Here is a 19,649-nt window from a genome sequence, read left to right on the forward strand (position 1 = left end):
CTCTAAGAAGACAGACGTAGGTGTACATGTAGTGAGTGGTTGTGAGATTCCAAAGTCTGTGGTCTGAGGTTATGTGTGTATCTCAAGTTTGACACACTTGTATACACATGCACACACACACACACACACACACACAAACACACACACAAACTGTCTGGGGCATCCGAGGACAAAACCATGCATTCGGACACACCAACATGACACACTGTGAAAAACAGACCATCTCTGTCACTCTCTGTCTTTCACACACACACACACACACACACACACACGTACCTGGTATTTGGGTGGCAGTAGAGGTGCTGTAATGGCTCTGGTGTGGGGGCCGGGCAGTACCATTGCCGATGCCCATCCTCAGGCTGGGGCGCTGATACCTCTCCATCTCACTCAGCCGATCGCTGAACTGAATCTTCTGAGAGTCCTCAAGCTTCACTCGGTGACCTGATCACAGGATTAGTTCTTAACTTTAGTGTTTAGATTATGCATATCTGTCATAGTAGAATGAAAGCATTACTATAAACCTTTGATTTGCTTGGCAGCTGGAACTTCTCTCAGAGCTGCTATTTTAGAAAATTCATCAACACCTTTTGACCAATACAGCGCTATGGTATAACGCTGGTTAACACATTAAGATCTAAAACATTCAGCTACATACACCCTCTTATAAGGAGGTCTGTGTTCCAAATTTATTATGATTGAATGAAACTGCAGTGAAGAAAAATAGTGAACCTGGTTGTCCAAGAAGGCTGCTTTAATAATCTTACTTTTGTTTGTTTCTTTGGTCAGGTTTATAGATTAAAGTGGCAAAAACTGGATGTGATTTGAGACAGATATTTATGGAAAATGTTCAGGTGAAATAGACTTCTACGGTTAGTTACACACACTGGACACCGAAAATGTCTTGCTCCTTGAATATATTTGGTTTAAGAAGGGAATTTTGTACATTTACTTACTTATATACTTCATTAAACCATCCCTTTAAAAGATAACATTTTAACCAGACCTCTCATATTTCAGGTTCAATAATTCATTTTTATTCTACAAACACAGAAGTGTAGAATAAATTTTTTAATATGTAATATTTTATTGTCATTATCTGAGTTTTTTTAATTTCGAAAAACAGAAATGACTGAAAAAAAAATGAGAAAGTAATAAAATAATCTCAAACTGCTTAACCTCGCATCCTTTTCTGGGTAGCTCTTAAACAATCCAAACCTAAAATAACAAACCATACACACTTTTCACATTTACTATTCGAAATAAAACAGGTGTGTGTGTGTGTATGTCTGTGTGTATGTGTGTGTCAAATGTCATTGTCAAATGTCTCACCCCACACTCCCCCTCGGAACACGCACACACTCCATCATACGTGCAGGATGGCGGACCCTAATGGAAGGCCTTTAATGCGACTATCAGTGTGATGCGTGAGGTACATGTGAACATTCTGTGGTTTTTAATGTGGAGTAATGGGGCACATTTGAATATTTTATATTGACACTGTGGGGCACAAACGGATCCTCAGATATGGATTCCTCTTTCTCTGCTTAACCGATGGGCAATATATCATCCCTCCTTTCTTAGCCCCAGGGTGGCGTATCTGTTCTTTTACCGCTCTCTCTCCATTTGGTGCCACTCTCGCTTATTGGTTCGTCTGTGTTTTTATGTGTTGTGGTTACAGGCTTGTTATACAAGCCAGAGATAGTGAGCGAGACAGAGGAATAAAAAAACGTTTTCTCAGTCGACGGAGCAAAAAAAAAAATTGTGTCTCTATTTTTTTCTAAGAAATTGGCGAGGGCTACGTTTTTTTTTCCTCTTATACCACAGCAATTTATCTGGGATTCAATATTTATATTAACTAAAGAACAACACGTTGTCATTTTTATCAGTTTATAGTTACAGGTCATGTTTTGCAAAATAAGTTACTACTGTCAGAGCTACTGCTATAGAGAATGAGATTTCAGCTGTGGTATAAACTATACAATCTTTTTACCGGCTTGATGGTCATGGATACTGTTAGCAACCTCGATCTCTTGTATTTGTTCCAGTTAGTAATATTTGCTAATGTAATTCTAAGCCTAATTGTCTGCTTACTTACTTTTAATGCATTTTCTCTAAAACTCCTTACTGATTTTTTTTTTCAAATTATTCTATAAAATTTGCCAACTTGCTGTATATGATGCAAGCATTTGGATCTGAAGTTTAAGTGTAACTGTAAAAGTTCAGGAATAAAATGTTCTATGCCCCATTAATAAAAATAAATTTTAAACCACATACTGTATTTTCCACATTTGTATTCATAAAATATATCTGTGATGTAATCATAACAGGTCCATGAATTATTATTTTTTACATTACAAAAGACCTTTGGATGGGAAATGTTTTCCAATTTTCATGCCTTTAAAAAAATATCCTTTAAATAAGAACAGGACGATAAGCACACTGTTTTAGAAAGAGAGAAAGAAGAGAGAATGATAAACGTTTAGTATCGGAATAAATGCTTATAAATGGTTTGCTTCTGTGTGAGTTTGTGTGTATCCTGGTGTTAAACCCTCCTGTTTAAAAGTTCCTGGGAAGCCTGTGTGTGTGAAGGTGTGAGGGTTAGACCCCGCTTGCACCCCTCGCACCCCCCCACCCACCCCCGCTTTCGGCTGTATGAATATTTCATGCATACGGGGGCACTTAGACAGGAATGCAGCATTTTTTTCTCATCATGATATCATAACCACAGAACAGACAGGGCAAATGGACGGGGTTCACGAGGGAGTGGGTTCAGTTCAAGATGAGCACTCAACACACTCCATGCACAAACACACACACACTTTATATATAATTAGGCGATGCACTTTTTAAGGCTTTCACCTGTCAGATAGTTATGAGCCCTTGCCAAATGACTATCATGTAAAAACTCAACATAAATAGCCTGCATTGCCTGTGGAGTGTGTTATACCTCAGAACAAAGCTCACACTCAGCTGTGTGTGAACTGAAAAAACTGATTAGCCAACCGATATGCTGTGTTTCCTTCCTTCCTTCCCTCTCTCTCTCTCTCTCTCTCTCTCTCTCTCTCTCTCTCTCTCTCGTTCTTGCACATATTCTCTGTTTCTTGCTACCGTTGAAAGAACATATGGTCCTCACTAGAGACGTGCTACAGGAAGACTTTTTTTGGATATGTGTGTGTACTGTATAGCAAGAAGGCAGGGCTGACATTCGATCCCTCACACTCAAAGGCTCGGGCTCGGATCCAGCCTGGGCGCACAGTAAATATTTGCATCAGTGTCAATAAACGGGGCCAATAGGTGCGTGATAACAGACTAGAATCGATCTGGAGCTGAGCTGGTTCACAGCCCGTTTTGAATAAGTGAGAAATAAGGGATTGTTTGGCAGCAATTTGACTAAGAGGTGTTTTTTTGACCAGCTCACATGGTTTGTGTTTTTGGACTAAAGAACGAACATTTGAAACCCAAAGAAATGACACAGTGCTGTTGGGCCTTTCCAAATGTCACCTTCATTTCTTTTTGGGGTCCTGTGCGTGATGTTCCTATTTAATGTTTTGAGGAAGTAAGGTATGTGAAAGGAAATGGGGGGTGAAGATACTTCCGTATCGCTGCACCTGCATGCCCTTTCCTGTCAGTAATAAGAGTGAAAAAAGTCTGTCTTATGCAAATGAAATGATTTGAACTATATTCAGACTGGACTAAAACAGGCCATGTGCAAGGGCCTTTTTCTCTGAATATTCAATGTCTCTGTTTTTTCTTACCTGTTTTTCTTTTCAACTCTTCTTCTGTCTAGAAGTATAGTGGTCTACAGATTACCTCCATTCTATAATCCTCCAACATATAATCTTGTCTCATTTGGCTGTTTATAGCTTTTCTACCGTGATAATAAAATCACTGTTTAAAGAAATTGTCGGCTAAAATGGATTTTACACACATTTCTCCCAAAGACGTTTGGTGTTCGAGAGTTTTGCACTAGATCTGCATGTCTAATCTTGCTAACAGTTGAGCATAGCATTGTGCAAACTGCATGCCTAAATCATCACACAATCACCTCAAGTGTGGTTTCTGATATGCATGACATGGGTATTTGTAAAAATAGATAAAAGGATGTTGTGGAGCTAAAATCACTTTCTTCCTCCACACATATTTCGGCCCCAGCGTCAGTTTAAAGTATTCGACATGGCCCAGAGTTCGAAGGTGGTGCTGATTTGGATTATAATACACACTGTCTTGCATGAGTATTCACTCCTCTCGATCTGTTCAACATTTTGTAGTATACTAAGGTAATGTCATGAACATATAAAAATTAGCTCATATAATTGAAATGGGAGAAAAATCAAAATAGTTTGAATTATTATTTACAAATAAAAACCTGTGAAACCCCTGAATTAGTTCTGGAGCAACTGGTTTTGATCAGAAGTTGCATCATCAGTTCAATTTGTTTCACTTGTGTTTAATTAAAGTGGCATGTGATCACAGTATAAATACACCTGTTCCTGGAAGACACTAGAAATTATTAAAGAAAATTCCTAAACAAACAGCATCATGAACAACAAGAAGCTATCAAAAAGTCTGGGACAAAGCTCTGGAAAAGTATCAATCAGAGGTTGGTTATAAAAAAATCCATTATTATTATAAATGGAAAGAATATGGCACAACCATGACTAAAGGAGGCAGTCTACTAAAAGTTAATGACTGGGTGAAGAGGGGATTAGTCAGATAAGCAACCGAGAAGCTAGTGGTAACACTCACCACGATGCCCCCACCACCATGCTTCACTGCTGTATGTGTAAATCATTTTGAAAACTTCTTATTTTGTGTAGAGTCATGGCATATAACCCAAATAAAGTCCATTTCAGTTCCAGGTTGTAACTCTACAGAACATTGAAAAGTTCACTGTTTTTCCAATTGCATATTTTTAATGCCATGTTAATCTGCTTTTTATGCCAGTTTTATGTCTTTTGAGGTGAGTGTGTGATTCTTTATGCATTCAGCAAACAAACTCATAGCTATAAGCTATTATCGCTTAGCAACTTTAGCCTTGTAACTTCAGTGTAAACCTAATGAAGCAAAGTTCAGACACAGAACATGCCTTGGCTAATTGATAACATCTGAGGCACAAAGAAAACTGTAAATTTCATTGTTCCTTTAATCTTCGAAAATGAAATCTACTTCTAATGCTAACCGAGAAATCCTCCACTTAGCATGTGGCTTGTGTGGGTGTGCATAATTGTGTGCACAGGCAGCAAAAGTATACCTAGCATCCATAGTTGTGGAAAGATGAAGGGAGAGATTATCCCTTTATTAAGCTGTCATCACTCTAAGACAGAGTCTGTACACTATTTTTACACAATTCTCATGTGTAAAACTCAAATTAAAAAAAATAGTCACATGCATTAATCTCTCCTTTCAGCCTTTCACTCCGTTTGTGCTCCTAGTGACGAGTCCAAGCATGTAACAGAAAGGATTTTCCCAAAGTGCCTGGCTGTACTTAATAATACAGAGAGACGCAGCATTGGTGTAAATAAGCGAGTGAGTCTGGAGTGGTGATAAACAGGAGCTAGAGTATATAAAGGTGTGTGGTGGTGGTGGGGGGTTGTTTTTTTTATCTGCTTTTGGCTGCTTGCCTGAACACTGGCCCAGCCATAGCTCAAACTAGGCCAGTAGAACAGAGCAGAGGTGCTCTGTGCACATTAAGTCTCCTGTGGGTGTCTAACAACCGCAAAGTTGTCGCTTGTGGGCGTACACTGTTTAGTGTATTTGTCTTGTAGTTCCAGTGAACAACAGTAGCAGCAAAATGTATAGTCTACAGCTAACTAGAGATAGAAACGCAAATTAAATAATGGACTAATCAGTGTGAAAATTGGTTGTTGTGTGCTGGGTTTTGTACTAGCTTCATTCTTAGATTAGATTAGCAATGCTAGCTACCTGTACTAGCTACATATACCCAACAGAGGCACCCAGAATGCAAAAACTTTATTTTTCTTCAGAATGTCTATACAGACTTAACGACAGGTCAGTATATTGCAGAATAACCAAGGTAAAACCATGGTTGTAAGATTTTTTCATCCACATGAAACAATAAATAAGAATTAATTGCAGGTAGGAACTAAAGTTGTGAGTGGGGAACTGAAGAAAAGTCGGACTAAACGCAGCATAGGTTTGCTATATCAGGATTTAAGATATGAATACAGTAGCTATGGACTCCTGCATGTGTATGATGTTTGTGAAACAGAGAGAAAGTGTGTGTGTGTGTGTGTGTGTGAGAGAGAGAGAGAGAGAGAGAGAGAGAGTATTTGCCTGTGGATTTGCCTTTTTGGAGCACTGTCACAGCTCCTTTACTGGAAGTCTGGGCACAGGTTTTGGCGTATCAATTATTTGCAGAATTTTTCCTTTTAAAAATGGCTGGAAAATAAACAGCGGAATTATTTCAAGGCCATTCCCGTAACACTCTCTCTCTCTCTCTCTCTCTCATCCTATTTCTCCTCCAAGGTGGTTTGTTTTGATTGTACAATGGTAAAATCAGTAGGATTATGGTTCATTGCTTTTGTTAAGTGAGAATCAGCATGAATAGTTCCTAATGGCACCTTTTTAGGGCTTAAATGTTGTGTAGTTGAACGCAAACTTGGCCTGTCTTCTCATTCCCGAAGAAAAGAAACAGGAAACGGTGGCTTAGGAGCGAGGGAAGAAAGAAAGACAGAGGTGTGTTGCTGGTGGTTTTTCGCCTATTCCTGTGATGTTTCTTTTTGTGCTTTGGAAAGCTTTTGTAACAAAGAGGGTAATTTTGTCATTATTACATGGCTTTAATCACAGTGACATCACACAGCAACAAAGCTAGCAGGTTTACAAGGGAAGAGCGGGCTTTTCCAGCAAGTGTGTCTCAGTGTGTGTGTGTGTGTGTGTGTGTGTGTGTGTGTGAGAGAGAGATAGAGAGAGAGAGAGAGAGAGAGAGTCAGTGTTTCAGTCGCTCCCTCACCTCATTTAATAAAAAAAAAAATTCCAAAATGAAAGGCAAATGAAGCTAAAGAAAGAGTGACAGGCGGAAGATAAATAGTTGTGTGGTGTGTTTCTGTTTCTTTCTTCTCAAGGAGACATATTTAGGCTAATATGCCCAGCTTTCACTCTGGGATTACGGGGAATTATACACCAGTGGGGATCCCCCTTTTATAAACACAGCGCCTCTCTATGTGTGTGTGTGTGTGTTTGTGTGTGTGTATAATACAGAGACTGAGGTGTACCAATCTAATAGGTGTGTTTAGGTCGAAAACAGATGAGGGAATCTTTTGCAACCTGAAACCAAGCAAATAAACAGACAGAAAGTAAATGTGTGTGTGTATGTGTATGTGTATGTACGTGTGCGTGTGTGTGTTGTTTTTTAATGAATTCATGCTCATAATGTCTATATATAGATATAAATATATATACATATATATAAATTAAAAATAAAATAGAAATTAATTAATTTCTATTTAAATAAATAATTTAACTAATTAAACTATTATAGAAAACCTGAAATGAAGTTTATAAACCATAATTTGTTTAAATATTCCAATGTATTAAGAAGAAGAAGAAGAAGAAGAATTTGTTGTCTTTATTTATAATTAAATATACCTCAGCATATTCCCTGAAAGTCTCTGGTAACTTTAAGGACACCATCAAAGACTGATGAGTCTACAAAACGCACACACACACACACACACACAGTGAGCAGCTTTTCCTTTTCTCTCTTTGGCATTGATGCAGCCTTTGAAGGGCGCTTGCTCTGTTTGGTGACATCAAAGTCCACATGAAGCTATTGTCTCCTTCAGGAGAAGGCCACTGGAGTGATTTATGGGAGACAGGCGTGGCCTAGTTTATGTACACACCTGGCAGGTGCTTTACACACATGCACACACAATCACACACATATGTACAAGAAAAGAAGACATCGCCATATCACAGGCTTTGTTGATGCATTTGCAAATCTTACACAGGTCTCGGTGGCAAAATGCAAAACGGACAAATCCATCAAGCTTCACTTGATTCTTGTTTTTTCTTTCAAATCTGTGGCGTGCACTCCATCACACAGACTGATCGAGAGGCCGGTCTCCATGTTGATCATTTCTTCACAAATACAATAAGTGATTTAGTTATGATGAGTGTAGATGTGTGTATGAGGTAATGGGTGCGGTTCAAATACTGTGCTTTTAATAGGGAGGGTCTCCACACTTTCATCATTTTATGCTTTTCTTGAAGCTGCTTCATCTTTTGGGTTTAGCACCTCATTCTGCAAAGATGCCAGCTCTTGTTGTGCGTCTGTGTGCACTTTCAGTGCAAGTTCACGCAACTCTGTTTCTGTTCCAAACTTTCTGGCTCCTATGCACTGGGTGTGTATTGGATGTGTGCGTGTGACTGCGTTCTTATTGTGGTTTGGCTTGCGGGAGCGTGCGTCTCTGTGTGTGTGTGTGTGTGTGTGTGTGTGTGTGTGGTCCTGCATTTAGCTGCAGGGAAGCCCTAGTCCTGTCTGTCAGGTTTCTCTACTCAACCTTACGGCACCATTCTCCTGGCAGCCCGATCAAAGAACCGTATGCACACACACACACATAAACACACATACACACACACACACATGCACACATACACATGCATGGCCTTATACAACCCTTGCTTAAGAAGTAATTGGGTGTGGTCTTATTTGAAAAATACCATGATGAGCCATCATCATACTAAACTCTAAAGCCACACACACACACGCAAATGTGCGAAAATGGAAACAGAAATAAGGAAAAACCATTATCATCATCTTTATGATTATCAGTATCATCATCAACAACATCATCATCATCATCACTGATATCTCTGTCATCTACGTTTTTTTTTCCTTTTCCATATTACTCACAAACACACACTATATTGGTTTGCTGGGTGATAAGGGGAGGTGTCACTCACACACACACACACACACACACACACACACACACACTGGCTGCAAATTCATTTTCAGAGTGTAGTTGTTAGCACAGCAGCTAGTTGCACCTTGTTGTGTTTTCATGCTAGCAAGCTACAACACCTTTTTTTAATGTAGCATAAAAAGTTCAAGAGAGTGTGAAGCATTGTATACAGAAGACTTGCTGCTGCATAAGGTTTGTGTTTCTAAGGGAAAAAAAAACAGGAGGTGTCGTGCGTGTGTGTGTATGTGTGTGTGTGTGTGTGTGTGTGTGTGTGTGCGTGCGTGTGGTCCAAGAAGCCTATGATGTGTGTTATATGTTCTGTATTGCTCAATGGGCATCATTTCGCTGCTTTATCCTTGGTCTGCTTAAAACATGGCAGACACACACGCACACACACGTGTATATTTATAGCTACTTGGGGTTTACAATATACTACCATGCGAGCATAAACAACAGAGGCAGGATACACATAAGCACATTTACACACACACGGTTTTACTTTCCAACAACTAAGCATAAACCTAAAACAAAACTCACCCTCAGTACCTAAAGGAGCCATTTTGGCTCTTAGCTCTTTAAATAAAAATATTTCATCATTATCTTTATATGTGGTCACAAATGAGATAAAAATCTGACAGATTTGACAGTTACAATCAGTAACTCGCATTGACTCCATTATTACTCACAGTAACAAGTACCTGTTTGGATACTTAGTTATTTTTGTTTTAAATAAGTCTCTTTTAAAAAGTCAGTACTGTTTACTAGCACTTCCTAAACATTAATACTGAAAATGTCTTACTTTCACGATGTGATTTTTTCCCAGGGACACAAACATATGAAACAGTTCACTACGTGATAACATTCTCACACGCACAGACAAATTTAGCAGCTTATGCATGTGTTGCATGCACGCTCAATGCCACGAGTTCGCTTTTTTGCATGCATGCTGCTCTTCTTTAAATTCGTGCAGAAACACAAACAACTGTCGTCTCTCCATCTCTGCGTCTTGCTGTCTCACTCTCCATGTCTGTCTTTCACTCCTTCCTCCCAGCGGTAATGGCTCTGTGGTCAAGCCCTGCATTAGCCCTATTAGACCCGGCTCCATCCCGCTGAACCGCTGAAGAGTGTTAAGTCAGCAGGCTCTCGTGTGGTCAAGGGGTTGACCCCAGTGGAGGAGAGAGAAAGAGACCTTGACAATTTTGCGGCTCGAGGCCGCCCTGTTTCTCTTAGTGGTCTGGCTAATGAGGGAAAGACCTAGGCTTAATAAGAGTCCACAACTGAGGTTGGCAACCTTCTAAACCACAAGGGCTGTCTGTGTCGTCTATTAACACATCAAGTGTGCATACGTTGGCAACGCTCACACATTTTTCAACCGATTTTTCATCTGCCGCTTTTGTTGTCTTCAAACAGGACAAAAGGAGATTTTGGGAACGCTGCGTTATCATCTGCCAGTGACTCATGTATCTGTTTTAGCCGTGGGCGTTTTGAGAATAACACCTACGCTCTCGCCTTAATGCCTCAGCCTTTGACATCATTAGCTCAATATAACCTGTCCAATGACTACTGAAATGACTGGTTTCTTAGATTGCATACACCACCTACTTACACATCAGTTCAACTCTAATACTGCGTAGCTTATTTGGACTCTCAAACAAAATTCGTTAAAACACTCTCAAGACAGTAAACATGCACCTTAACTTGAATTTGGTATTCCACCAGGGGCGAGTATAGGCCCCTTGAAAATATCAGATAGTGGCCCCTTACTTTACTCCAACATGATACACGTAAAGATACATGTTCTAGAGCCACATCTAGCTCTCTCGTACCTTTTGATAATTTTACCCCCCATCCTTATGACGCCCCGTTTCCTGCTAAGTCTTAGCATCCAAGAACGCCCTGCCTACTGTTTGCGACTGTATTTGTCCCTTGCCAATGCCTGGAGCAGAAATATTGTTTGAATTTGCACTTTGGCATCTGATAAAAAGTGATCCACCTTTGATCAATGCTTCTAAATTGTTCTTATGAAAAAAATGGCACAACTAATGCCAACCCACTGGCACAGCAGATCCGGGTGATCCTACATCATCTGTAAACAGGACATAAACTTTAGAACAGCAGCATGACTCATATAGACTAATATAACTACAGGATTGGGTGTTATATGGGCTAAATCTATTTTAGCTCAGGCCACAGACTCAGTGACTACTGGTTTGTATTTAGCACATATCACAGTACTATTGCACAGATGACACCCGAGCTTTACATTTCCACACACCATCATGATCACGCAGCAATTCAACTCTAATTTAGATTATATCACTTGGTCTATTTGTCAAAATAGCCCCAAGACAGCAGATGACTTGAGACAGCTGTGTTTAGTTTGAAAATCGTGAGGCATAGTTCCGGCTTATCAAGTACAGGTATTAAAGCAACAGTTGGAAAGAAAGAAATATAATCAAAAGAAGAGGCATATTGGGTACTCACGTCTAGGCTCTCGTGGCCCATCCACTGTGACTTTGATGGCGCGGTGGTACGTGGCCACTTGAGGGGGTCCGGTGAACACAGTGATTGTCAGAGTAAAACTCTTTCCTGGAATACATAAAGGAAACTATTTACAATGCATCTTCTGCGGGCTACAAGAGGAAGTGGGCAACGGCCTTTTATTTACTACATGTCTTCCTCAATGGTCATGTGGCTTGGGTTTAATTCACTGTCATTTGTCACTGTGGTGGGACAATTTTGGTCAATCAGATCCTTTTTAAGATAGTCAGAAATCGATCCTCTAAATAATGTGCGGAAAATAGTGTATTGTATTCACAAGAAAACCTCTAGTGCTGCATAAAACAAAACACTACAAGTAGGAATTCAGCAGTTAAATTCATAATGCAGATCTGAAATTTATGTTAAATATTGTGGTCTATTTATATTACATGACATTAGGAATTCTTCAGTATTTCAGCAGTAGTGCAAAGACAGTTATGCAATTCAAATCTTTTTTTCCCGACTTGATTTTGTGATTGGTTTGCATGCATAACTCTCCAAGCATTCTTCAGAAATATGTTAAAAACAACATTATATCTGTAGTATTACAGTATCTTTCGAGTAAACTCCAAACAATTAGGACATTTACTTTCATGTGCTTTTTGTCCAAGTTAAGCCTAAAGCTAGTATTTCAATAGTAGGCCCACATGAATATGTTTGCTTTTAGAAATATAAAAAAGATATATGTATTTAATGTACTGCATTGTATACTATATTTTCCTAAGGGCTTGTGAAAATAAAGTAATTCATAAGTATAGAGACAGTGCTACAGTATCTTCGGAATAAACTATATATATAGCTATGATGTTTACTTACTAAATATACTTTTCATCCCACTTTAGTCTAAAATATGGCTAATGTATAAAGGATTTTTTTTTTAAAGATTACTTTCAGTAGTCTATAGCAATGTATATGAACTTACTTTATTGTGGTGTATATTATATTCCCACAAGGGGTTCTTAAAGGAAGTTAATTAGCTAATAGAGATGATTTTTTTTTTTTTTACAAGATGTACTTTTTGCCCCAGTTACACCTAAAGTAAATATTTCACTAGCACATGCATAGTGAATAAGGAGTCATTTAAAAGTAATGTTTACTTTTAGTCGGCTACTTTAAGGTATATGAACTTAATACACTGTTTTATTTACTATATTTTCGTAAGAGCTTATGAAAATAAAATAAATACTAAATATAACTACAGTGCTACCTTATTTTAGAGTAAACTCAAAACATGTACTTACAAAATAAAATTTTTGATCGAGTTAAACCTAAAGCAAGTATTTCACTAGCACCTGGATAGTGTATAAAGGAGTAATTTAAAAGTAATGTTTATTTTAATAGGATATAGTATGATTTATGAACTTAATGTCATGTATAGTATACTATATTTTCATAATATCTTATGAAAATGAAGTAATTAGCAAGTACTACATTACTTTTTTTTTAGAGTAAACTCAGAAGACATACTTACAACACACTTACAATACATATTTTTGATCCAGTTTGGCCTAAAGCAAGTGGATAGTGTATAAAGGAGTAATTTAAAAGTAATGTTTATTTTTAGTAGGCTATAGTAAAGATAAGCCTATATGAAATTAATGTACTGTATAGTTATACTATTATATTGTCATAATATCTTATGAAAATAAAGTAATTAGCAAGTATAGGTACATTATTTTTGTACTTTTATGTACTAAAAGTGTATTATTTTAGTGTAAACTCAGATGTACTTTCAACACACTTACAATACACATTTTTGATCCAGTTTAGCCTAAAACAAGTATTTCACTAGCACATGGATAGTGTGTTAGGGAGTAATCTTTAAGTAAATTTTATTTTTAGTCGGCTATAGTAAGATATATGGACTTTAGGTACTGTATTGTACGCTATATTTTCGTAAAAGCGTCTATAATGAAACTAAAAACGTCTTTTCGTTTGCGTGGTAATCACACAGATTGTTGTGGATTTTTCCATGAGCCTGGTTTTTGTTCGTTATTGCGCGCGAGGCTGTGAAGCGCGCGGGTGAAGCCACAGCAAGAGGCTCGCGCCATGTAACGGTCGTTTTTTTTTTTTTTTTTTTTTTTTCAAAAAGAAAAAAGTGCTGAAAGCGGCGTTTTGGTTTTGTGGAGAAACAGCGGTTATGTCCTAAAACCACACACCTCCGTGTGAAATAGTGTCAAAATAGTAGGGTACTATGGTGGTGGTGATAGCCATGTTCGACTTGTTTTGGATATACGAGCTTATTTTGATATCGAGGCTAACAGCTAGGCCAGAGACGCCAGTTGTGAGAGGAGACTGGAGCAGCAGGGTGGAGTAATTGACTTCAGAAATGAAAGGTACTTTACTTTTTTCTTTTTTTCTTTTCTTTTTTTTTTTTTTTTTTTTAATTCCTTGTTCCCTTCCTCCGTCTGCAACTGTTTAAAAGTCTGGCGTTTACCGGAAAAAAGTGAGCCAGGAGCGAGGAGAGAGGAAACGAGGGGAAAAGGGGCTGTGAAAGAATCTCAGCTATGTAGGATGTAGCTTTCTGTTTTTTTTAAAAGGTGTGTAAACAAGCTAACCTGTGAAAAAAACACACCCACACACACATATTTAGGCTTTAAAAATACTTCCGAGCCAAACTAATGATGTGTTTCTTCTTGTATTTCTAATGTACCTATCATAGAAAATATTCATTATCCCTGAATCCTTTTTATAAACTCTGAAACAGAGATGTTTATGCTGCAAAACAAACAAACAAACAAAAAACCATTCTGGGATAAAGCCCAAATGCAGCCATATTCCCTATACAGCTACACTGCCTTAAACAGGAGGAAATAATAATAATAATAATAATAATAATAATAAGCTTAGGCCCCCTATGTAGTGCACTATAAATCCAACAGGGAGGCGTTTGGGTTTGAGCCCATGTCACTCACTTTCCCTGGCTGTGTATTTGAAATATGGTGTGAATTTATTTCTAGTAAAAAAAAAAAAAAAAAAAAATTTATATAAAGTGTATTTTGAAATGATGTAGCTATTTAAGCACCTCTGCCGCTTCTTCCAACAAATCTCAGGTCGTTGAAACGGGCCACTTGGTTCTTCATGACGGCGGACGCGTTCCTCAGCTCGGCCGAATAGTTCTCATCGTTTCCTGCCATGACAGTGACCAGGGTACCGTCAGGAACATCACCGAGAGCCACCACCTGCACGGGTATGAAACCAGGTATGAAACCCACACGCCCACACACACACACACACACACACACACACACACAGAGAGAGAGAGAGAGAGAGAGAGAGAGAGAAATCTTTGGTCAAAACCACATCAGATGGCTCTCACTGTTCTGTAATATCCTTCCATTATAATATCCTAATAACATACATACAGCATTTCTATTATATACTTACAATATACAAACATATATCTAGCTCTATAAACAATATAGCTACTTATTTATTATACCCTGTAATCATCATAATCAGTAACCACGTCTAAGTCATACTACATTTCCCAATGATTTTTAATAAGGTTCAGTCCATAAAAATGATTAGCAAGACATAGCAACAAGCTTTTAAGCTTTTACAAGAGTGACAATGCTCATTAAGCTTCAGTTAAGGGATCATTTCTGTTGGGTGTGACTTTGCTTGGCATGCACTATACACTAGGAAGATGCGCACTGCCAAATTCTTCAGTCCAATATTGTAATGCAGTATTGTGAAACTGCTTGATGTTAAACGTGAAGAGATATTCTTAGGCTAGAAACTCCAACATGCCTGTCTGATCTAGACAGTGTTAATGTGTTAATATGAGCACACTATATTCATATTAACACTAGAGATGAAGATTATTTGGGTGGCCATCAAATTGACAAACGAAAAAAAATCAAAATGGTTCTACAAAATAGAGAAATAAATGAGCTTGAAATACAGGGAGTATTAAGCTTAACAGCGGTGAGTAAATGGATATTAAAAATAATATATAAAAAAGATGCATAAGTCAGCAACTCTTTCTTGTTTTGGTCAGCAAGGAGTAACTCCCCGACTTGTGGTTTTCGTACAGATTTAAATGATGAAAAGTGCTGCAGAATTTGTGTATTTGTGTGCAGGCTAAAAAAAAAATCATATCCATATTTTGAAATATAAATTTATACATCTACAGAATAAATAAATAAAATAAACAGACAGCTTTGATGCAATTAAAGAGACTCGAGAGAGAGAGAGAGAGAGAGAGAGAGAGAAAGAGAGAGAGAGAGAGTTTACCTTGAAGGCCACTGGAAGGGTTTTGTTGCAGCGCCAGTGTGAAGGCAGAACGGAGCACAGAAAGTTGGGGCTGTCGGTGCGCACGAGCTCTCCAGCGTGGTCCGCCAGCACGTCCACCACGGAGCGCGTGTCCGCCGCATGCCGCGACCTCAGAGGACCCGCCGCGCTCATGCTGCTCGCGCCGCCCGCGCTGCCGTCACTGCCGCCGCCGAGCTTCCCGCACGGGAACGACGTGGAGGGCGGCGTGAACCGTCTGGTGGTGGTCGGGTCTACAGGTATATGCATCACGAAACCGTGGAGTGTAAGTGCCACTTCAGGGTCAGGCAAAAAGCAATAAAGGGAAAAGTAACAACAATAAAAAAAAAAACCCTGATGCTTGTTTATTTGTGCGCGCGGATGAGGATGGAAAAGGTGCAGTCCAGACGCGAATTTAATGCAAGAAAAATATAGGTTTAAAGTTTTCCTCGTGTTAAGTTATTTTTTTGTTTTTTTAATTTTATTTTTTTAAAAAGAGATTAAATAGGCTAAATGCTTTGTCTCGCGCGATGAGCAGCGCTGGATGCAGCATGCGAAGTGTTAACTGCAGCTCTGCGCTTTTCCCACTGACTTCAGCAAAAAATAAAAAATAAAGAAGCAAGAAACCGCAAATGAAGCCCTCTGCTCTTCTGCACAGCGGTTTAGTGCCAGATGCAAATCAGTCAGAAGTCAGCCGTCACAGACTCACTCCTGTTTCTCTTTTAATGAACAGGCACCAATAATAATAAAACAACAGGTGAGTCATAAATTGCAGGTTTCTCTGATACACAAGAGTCTATGACTTGTCTAAATTCATGCACTTATTATTATTATTATTATTATTTTGCTCCCAGTGTAATCACAACACTACTTGCTCTATCGTAGAGTTGCGTTTCCGTCCATCAGAAGCGCACGCTGTATTTCAGCTATTTTCAGTTCACAGCAGATCCCGACAAGACTCAAATAATTTAAAAAAAAAGCCTCGTGATTATTCCAGAAAAATAATGAGGAAAGCATAAAGTCCCTCGCCAGCTGTTGTTGTTTGTTTTTAATGCTGATCAGATCCACTGTGAGTCTGTGTGATCCTTCTCGCCATCAAGCTTTTGTATTTTTGTGGAGTCTCCGATGCGCGCTCGCGGCTCTCCAGGCTGAATGTGCTCTACACACGCCAGTGTTTACTCAACTCATTTTAGAAGTTTCCGAGCTCCGACTGCTCCACCAACCCGAAGTCTGGGCGTGGTTTGCTCTCGACCAATCAGAATCACGCACAGCAAAAGCGAAAGCGCTGTCAGTGTGAGGACCCCAGGCAGGACGCAGTGCCTTCTGAGCGCACTGGAATTAAGAGCTCATACCCATCTCTCACATTCATTACAAATCAATACGAGTTTTATTAGCCGAACATTTCTGAGCTCTGTTATTATGGATATAAATTTTTACCTGTTAAAAAGCACGTGCGCTGGCGCCACAGGGTAAATCCGTGGCTCGGACAAGATTGAAGTGAATGAAATTAGATTATTAGCCTGGTATTTTTTAGTAAAGAATTCTGTTTGGAGTTTATATTAAATAGCAGTTGGAGTGTACTCATTGGACACAAAAGAAAACAGAAACCCGCTGGCACTGGTGAGGGGCATCACCACAGCTCTGAACTGGTTCTGAATGTCAGTGGTATTATACTGGTGCGTAACAGACTTAGGAAATCAAGTAAAGATTATTTAATAGAATCAGGTATTAAAAATAAACCTTAGTTTTGGCTTAGAGAATTATGGAGGGGAAGCCCGAGAGCAAAACAACCGCAGAAAGACAGAAACCTTCTACTACTGCTAACAGCCTACTAATATTACTACTATAATTCCTAAAATAGGAGTAATATAGTAATATGAGAGATAACAACAACAACATCACAGTAATAATAATAATAATAATAATAATAATAACAAGACACACTACTACTACTACTACTAACAACAACAACAACAATAATAATAATAACAACAATAATAATAATAAGACACACTACTACTACTACTAACAACAACAATAACAACAACAACAACAACAACAATAATAATAATAATAATAATAATAACAAGACACACTACTACTACTACTACTACTAACAACAACAACAATAATAATACATTGCACATGTACCATTTTATAAATTCGAGTCATGAGGATTGTATAGCTACATATTGTATATATTTTAAAGTTGCAAAAATATAATTATTTCAATAACTTAAAGCAAAATATAATAAAAAATGATATTCATTCGTATCTGAATCTCAGTTAATCTCAGCGAAAGCCATGAGTATCTGGACTACACAGTGCTAACAGGGCGACGATAAGCAGTGATTCTGCGTGTTATAGGCTTCATCTGCTACAGAACGCTATTCTAAGGAGCTGGATGCGGTTCACGTCATGAAGAACGCGCCACACCCTTCCCTCCCATCAGAGCGTCACCGCTAGTAGGCGCGTTTGCCGTTTAAAATGAGCCTGAGGTTCAGAGAGAGAGAGAGAGAGAGAGATTCACAGACTGCGTCCAAAACCGCATACTAGCCTACTGAATAGTAGTCTCTGTCCAAGTCGTGCTCAGTTACCTGACAAATTTCCATTGTTTTGTGGACAATAAAACTAACTAACTAACTATCTAACTAACTTAGTTATTCTGGTATAGGCTACTGGTTAGTAGGGTAGTACAGCTAGGGCACTTCTTTTAAATTCGTACATTTAAAATTCTCTAAATTATTGAAATAGACTGCTGTTACTAGCTTGTGCACAGTAAAGTGCCCTGAAATAACCAATTCAGTTAGGTCGCATTCGATTAAAACACCTGAAACTAATATAAATACAATGACAAATAATAATAATAATAATAATAATGATAATAATATACAAGATAACAAGATGAGATGATGAAATGAAATTCTTCTTTTTCTTCATATTATTATTATTATTATTATTATTAACAATTTGATGCTGTTTATTTTTTTTTTTTTTACAGAATCCCATTGTAACCTATGATATTTCATACACACCCAAACGAATTAATGTCACTTCCTGAAGAATGCCATTAGGACGAAATTTAAAAAATAAATAAATAAATAAAAATATTGCTATATTGAATTATTATGATTTCATAATAAATATGTGCAATTTGTTGACGCAGTCCTGTTCTTTATAATATTGATAAGGCAGAAGGCGTCAATATGCAGACGAGCTCTCTACATATTTTCTGTGTGTGCATTCTGACCAATCAGAAAGATCTCTGTGGGTTTTAGTTGAATCCCGTCATTCAAATAATCTCATGAAACGGAAATCATTTTGTCGGAAATAATTTCTAACCGTGTCATTCAGGAGTGGGGTTTAAGATGATCTCAAGACGTATCGCAATTTTAATTAGTAGCTCATATGTGCAAGGATTTATTTATTAATTCATTTAAAGCTACAGCTTTATACAGTAGTGTGGAAAAATAGCAAGTATCAGCTCACATTCTACTTTCACTTTCATTCTATCTCTCTCTCTCTCTCTCTCTTTTTTAATTTCTGGCGGATTTCTGTGAAAATAAACAAGGTTAAAAACGTAAAATCAATAACCACAAACGCCAGTATAAGCAGTCTGACTACTTTTCCGTTTGGACTTCTTTTTTTAACCAGCTGTCTATCAGCAAGAGAATACTAAATAATAATCCTCAGGCTCATAAAATCATTCGGAAATTAAAAAAAAAAAAAAAAGAAAGAAAGAAAGAAAAAAAAGAAAGAAAAAAATGCGTTTTCTCCTCTGATACCCTTGACTCAAAACTCAAAATCATTAGCTCATATTATCAAACCCGACAGCAGAGAGTGCAGGGGGATTAATGCAGCAGGAATAGAGGAACACTGAACAACACGGAGCAGAGAATATCAGAATAATCATGGGAAATTATTTAACAT

General features: G+C 38.1%; 1 protein-coding gene across 1 annotated transcript in view; it reads right to left on the minus strand.

Annotated features, from left to right (window-relative positions):
- runx3 (RUNX family transcription factor 3) overlaps positions 1 to 19,649 on the minus strand; it is a 53,286-nt gene that overhangs the window by 14,408 nt on the left and 19,229 nt on the right. The window contains exons 3-6 of the mRNA XM_026939142.3: positions 15,705 to 15,973; positions 14,491 to 14,647; positions 11,409 to 11,513; positions 277 to 441 (exon numbers count right to left, since the gene is read on the minus strand). Of these exons, the coding sequence (XP_026794943.1) occupies positions 277 to 441; positions 11,409 to 11,513; positions 14,491 to 14,647; positions 15,705 to 15,973 (696 nt within the window). The remainder of the gene's footprint in view (positions 1 to 276; positions 442 to 11,408; positions 11,514 to 14,490; positions 14,648 to 15,704; positions 15,974 to 19,649) is intronic.

This window comes from Pangasianodon hypophthalmus, chromosome 3, assembly GCF_027358585.1.
Source record: "Pangasianodon hypophthalmus isolate fPanHyp1 chromosome 3, fPanHyp1.pri, whole genome shotgun sequence".
NCBI classification, from domain to species: domain Eukaryota; kingdom Metazoa; phylum Chordata; class Actinopteri; order Siluriformes; family Pangasiidae; genus Pangasianodon; species Pangasianodon hypophthalmus.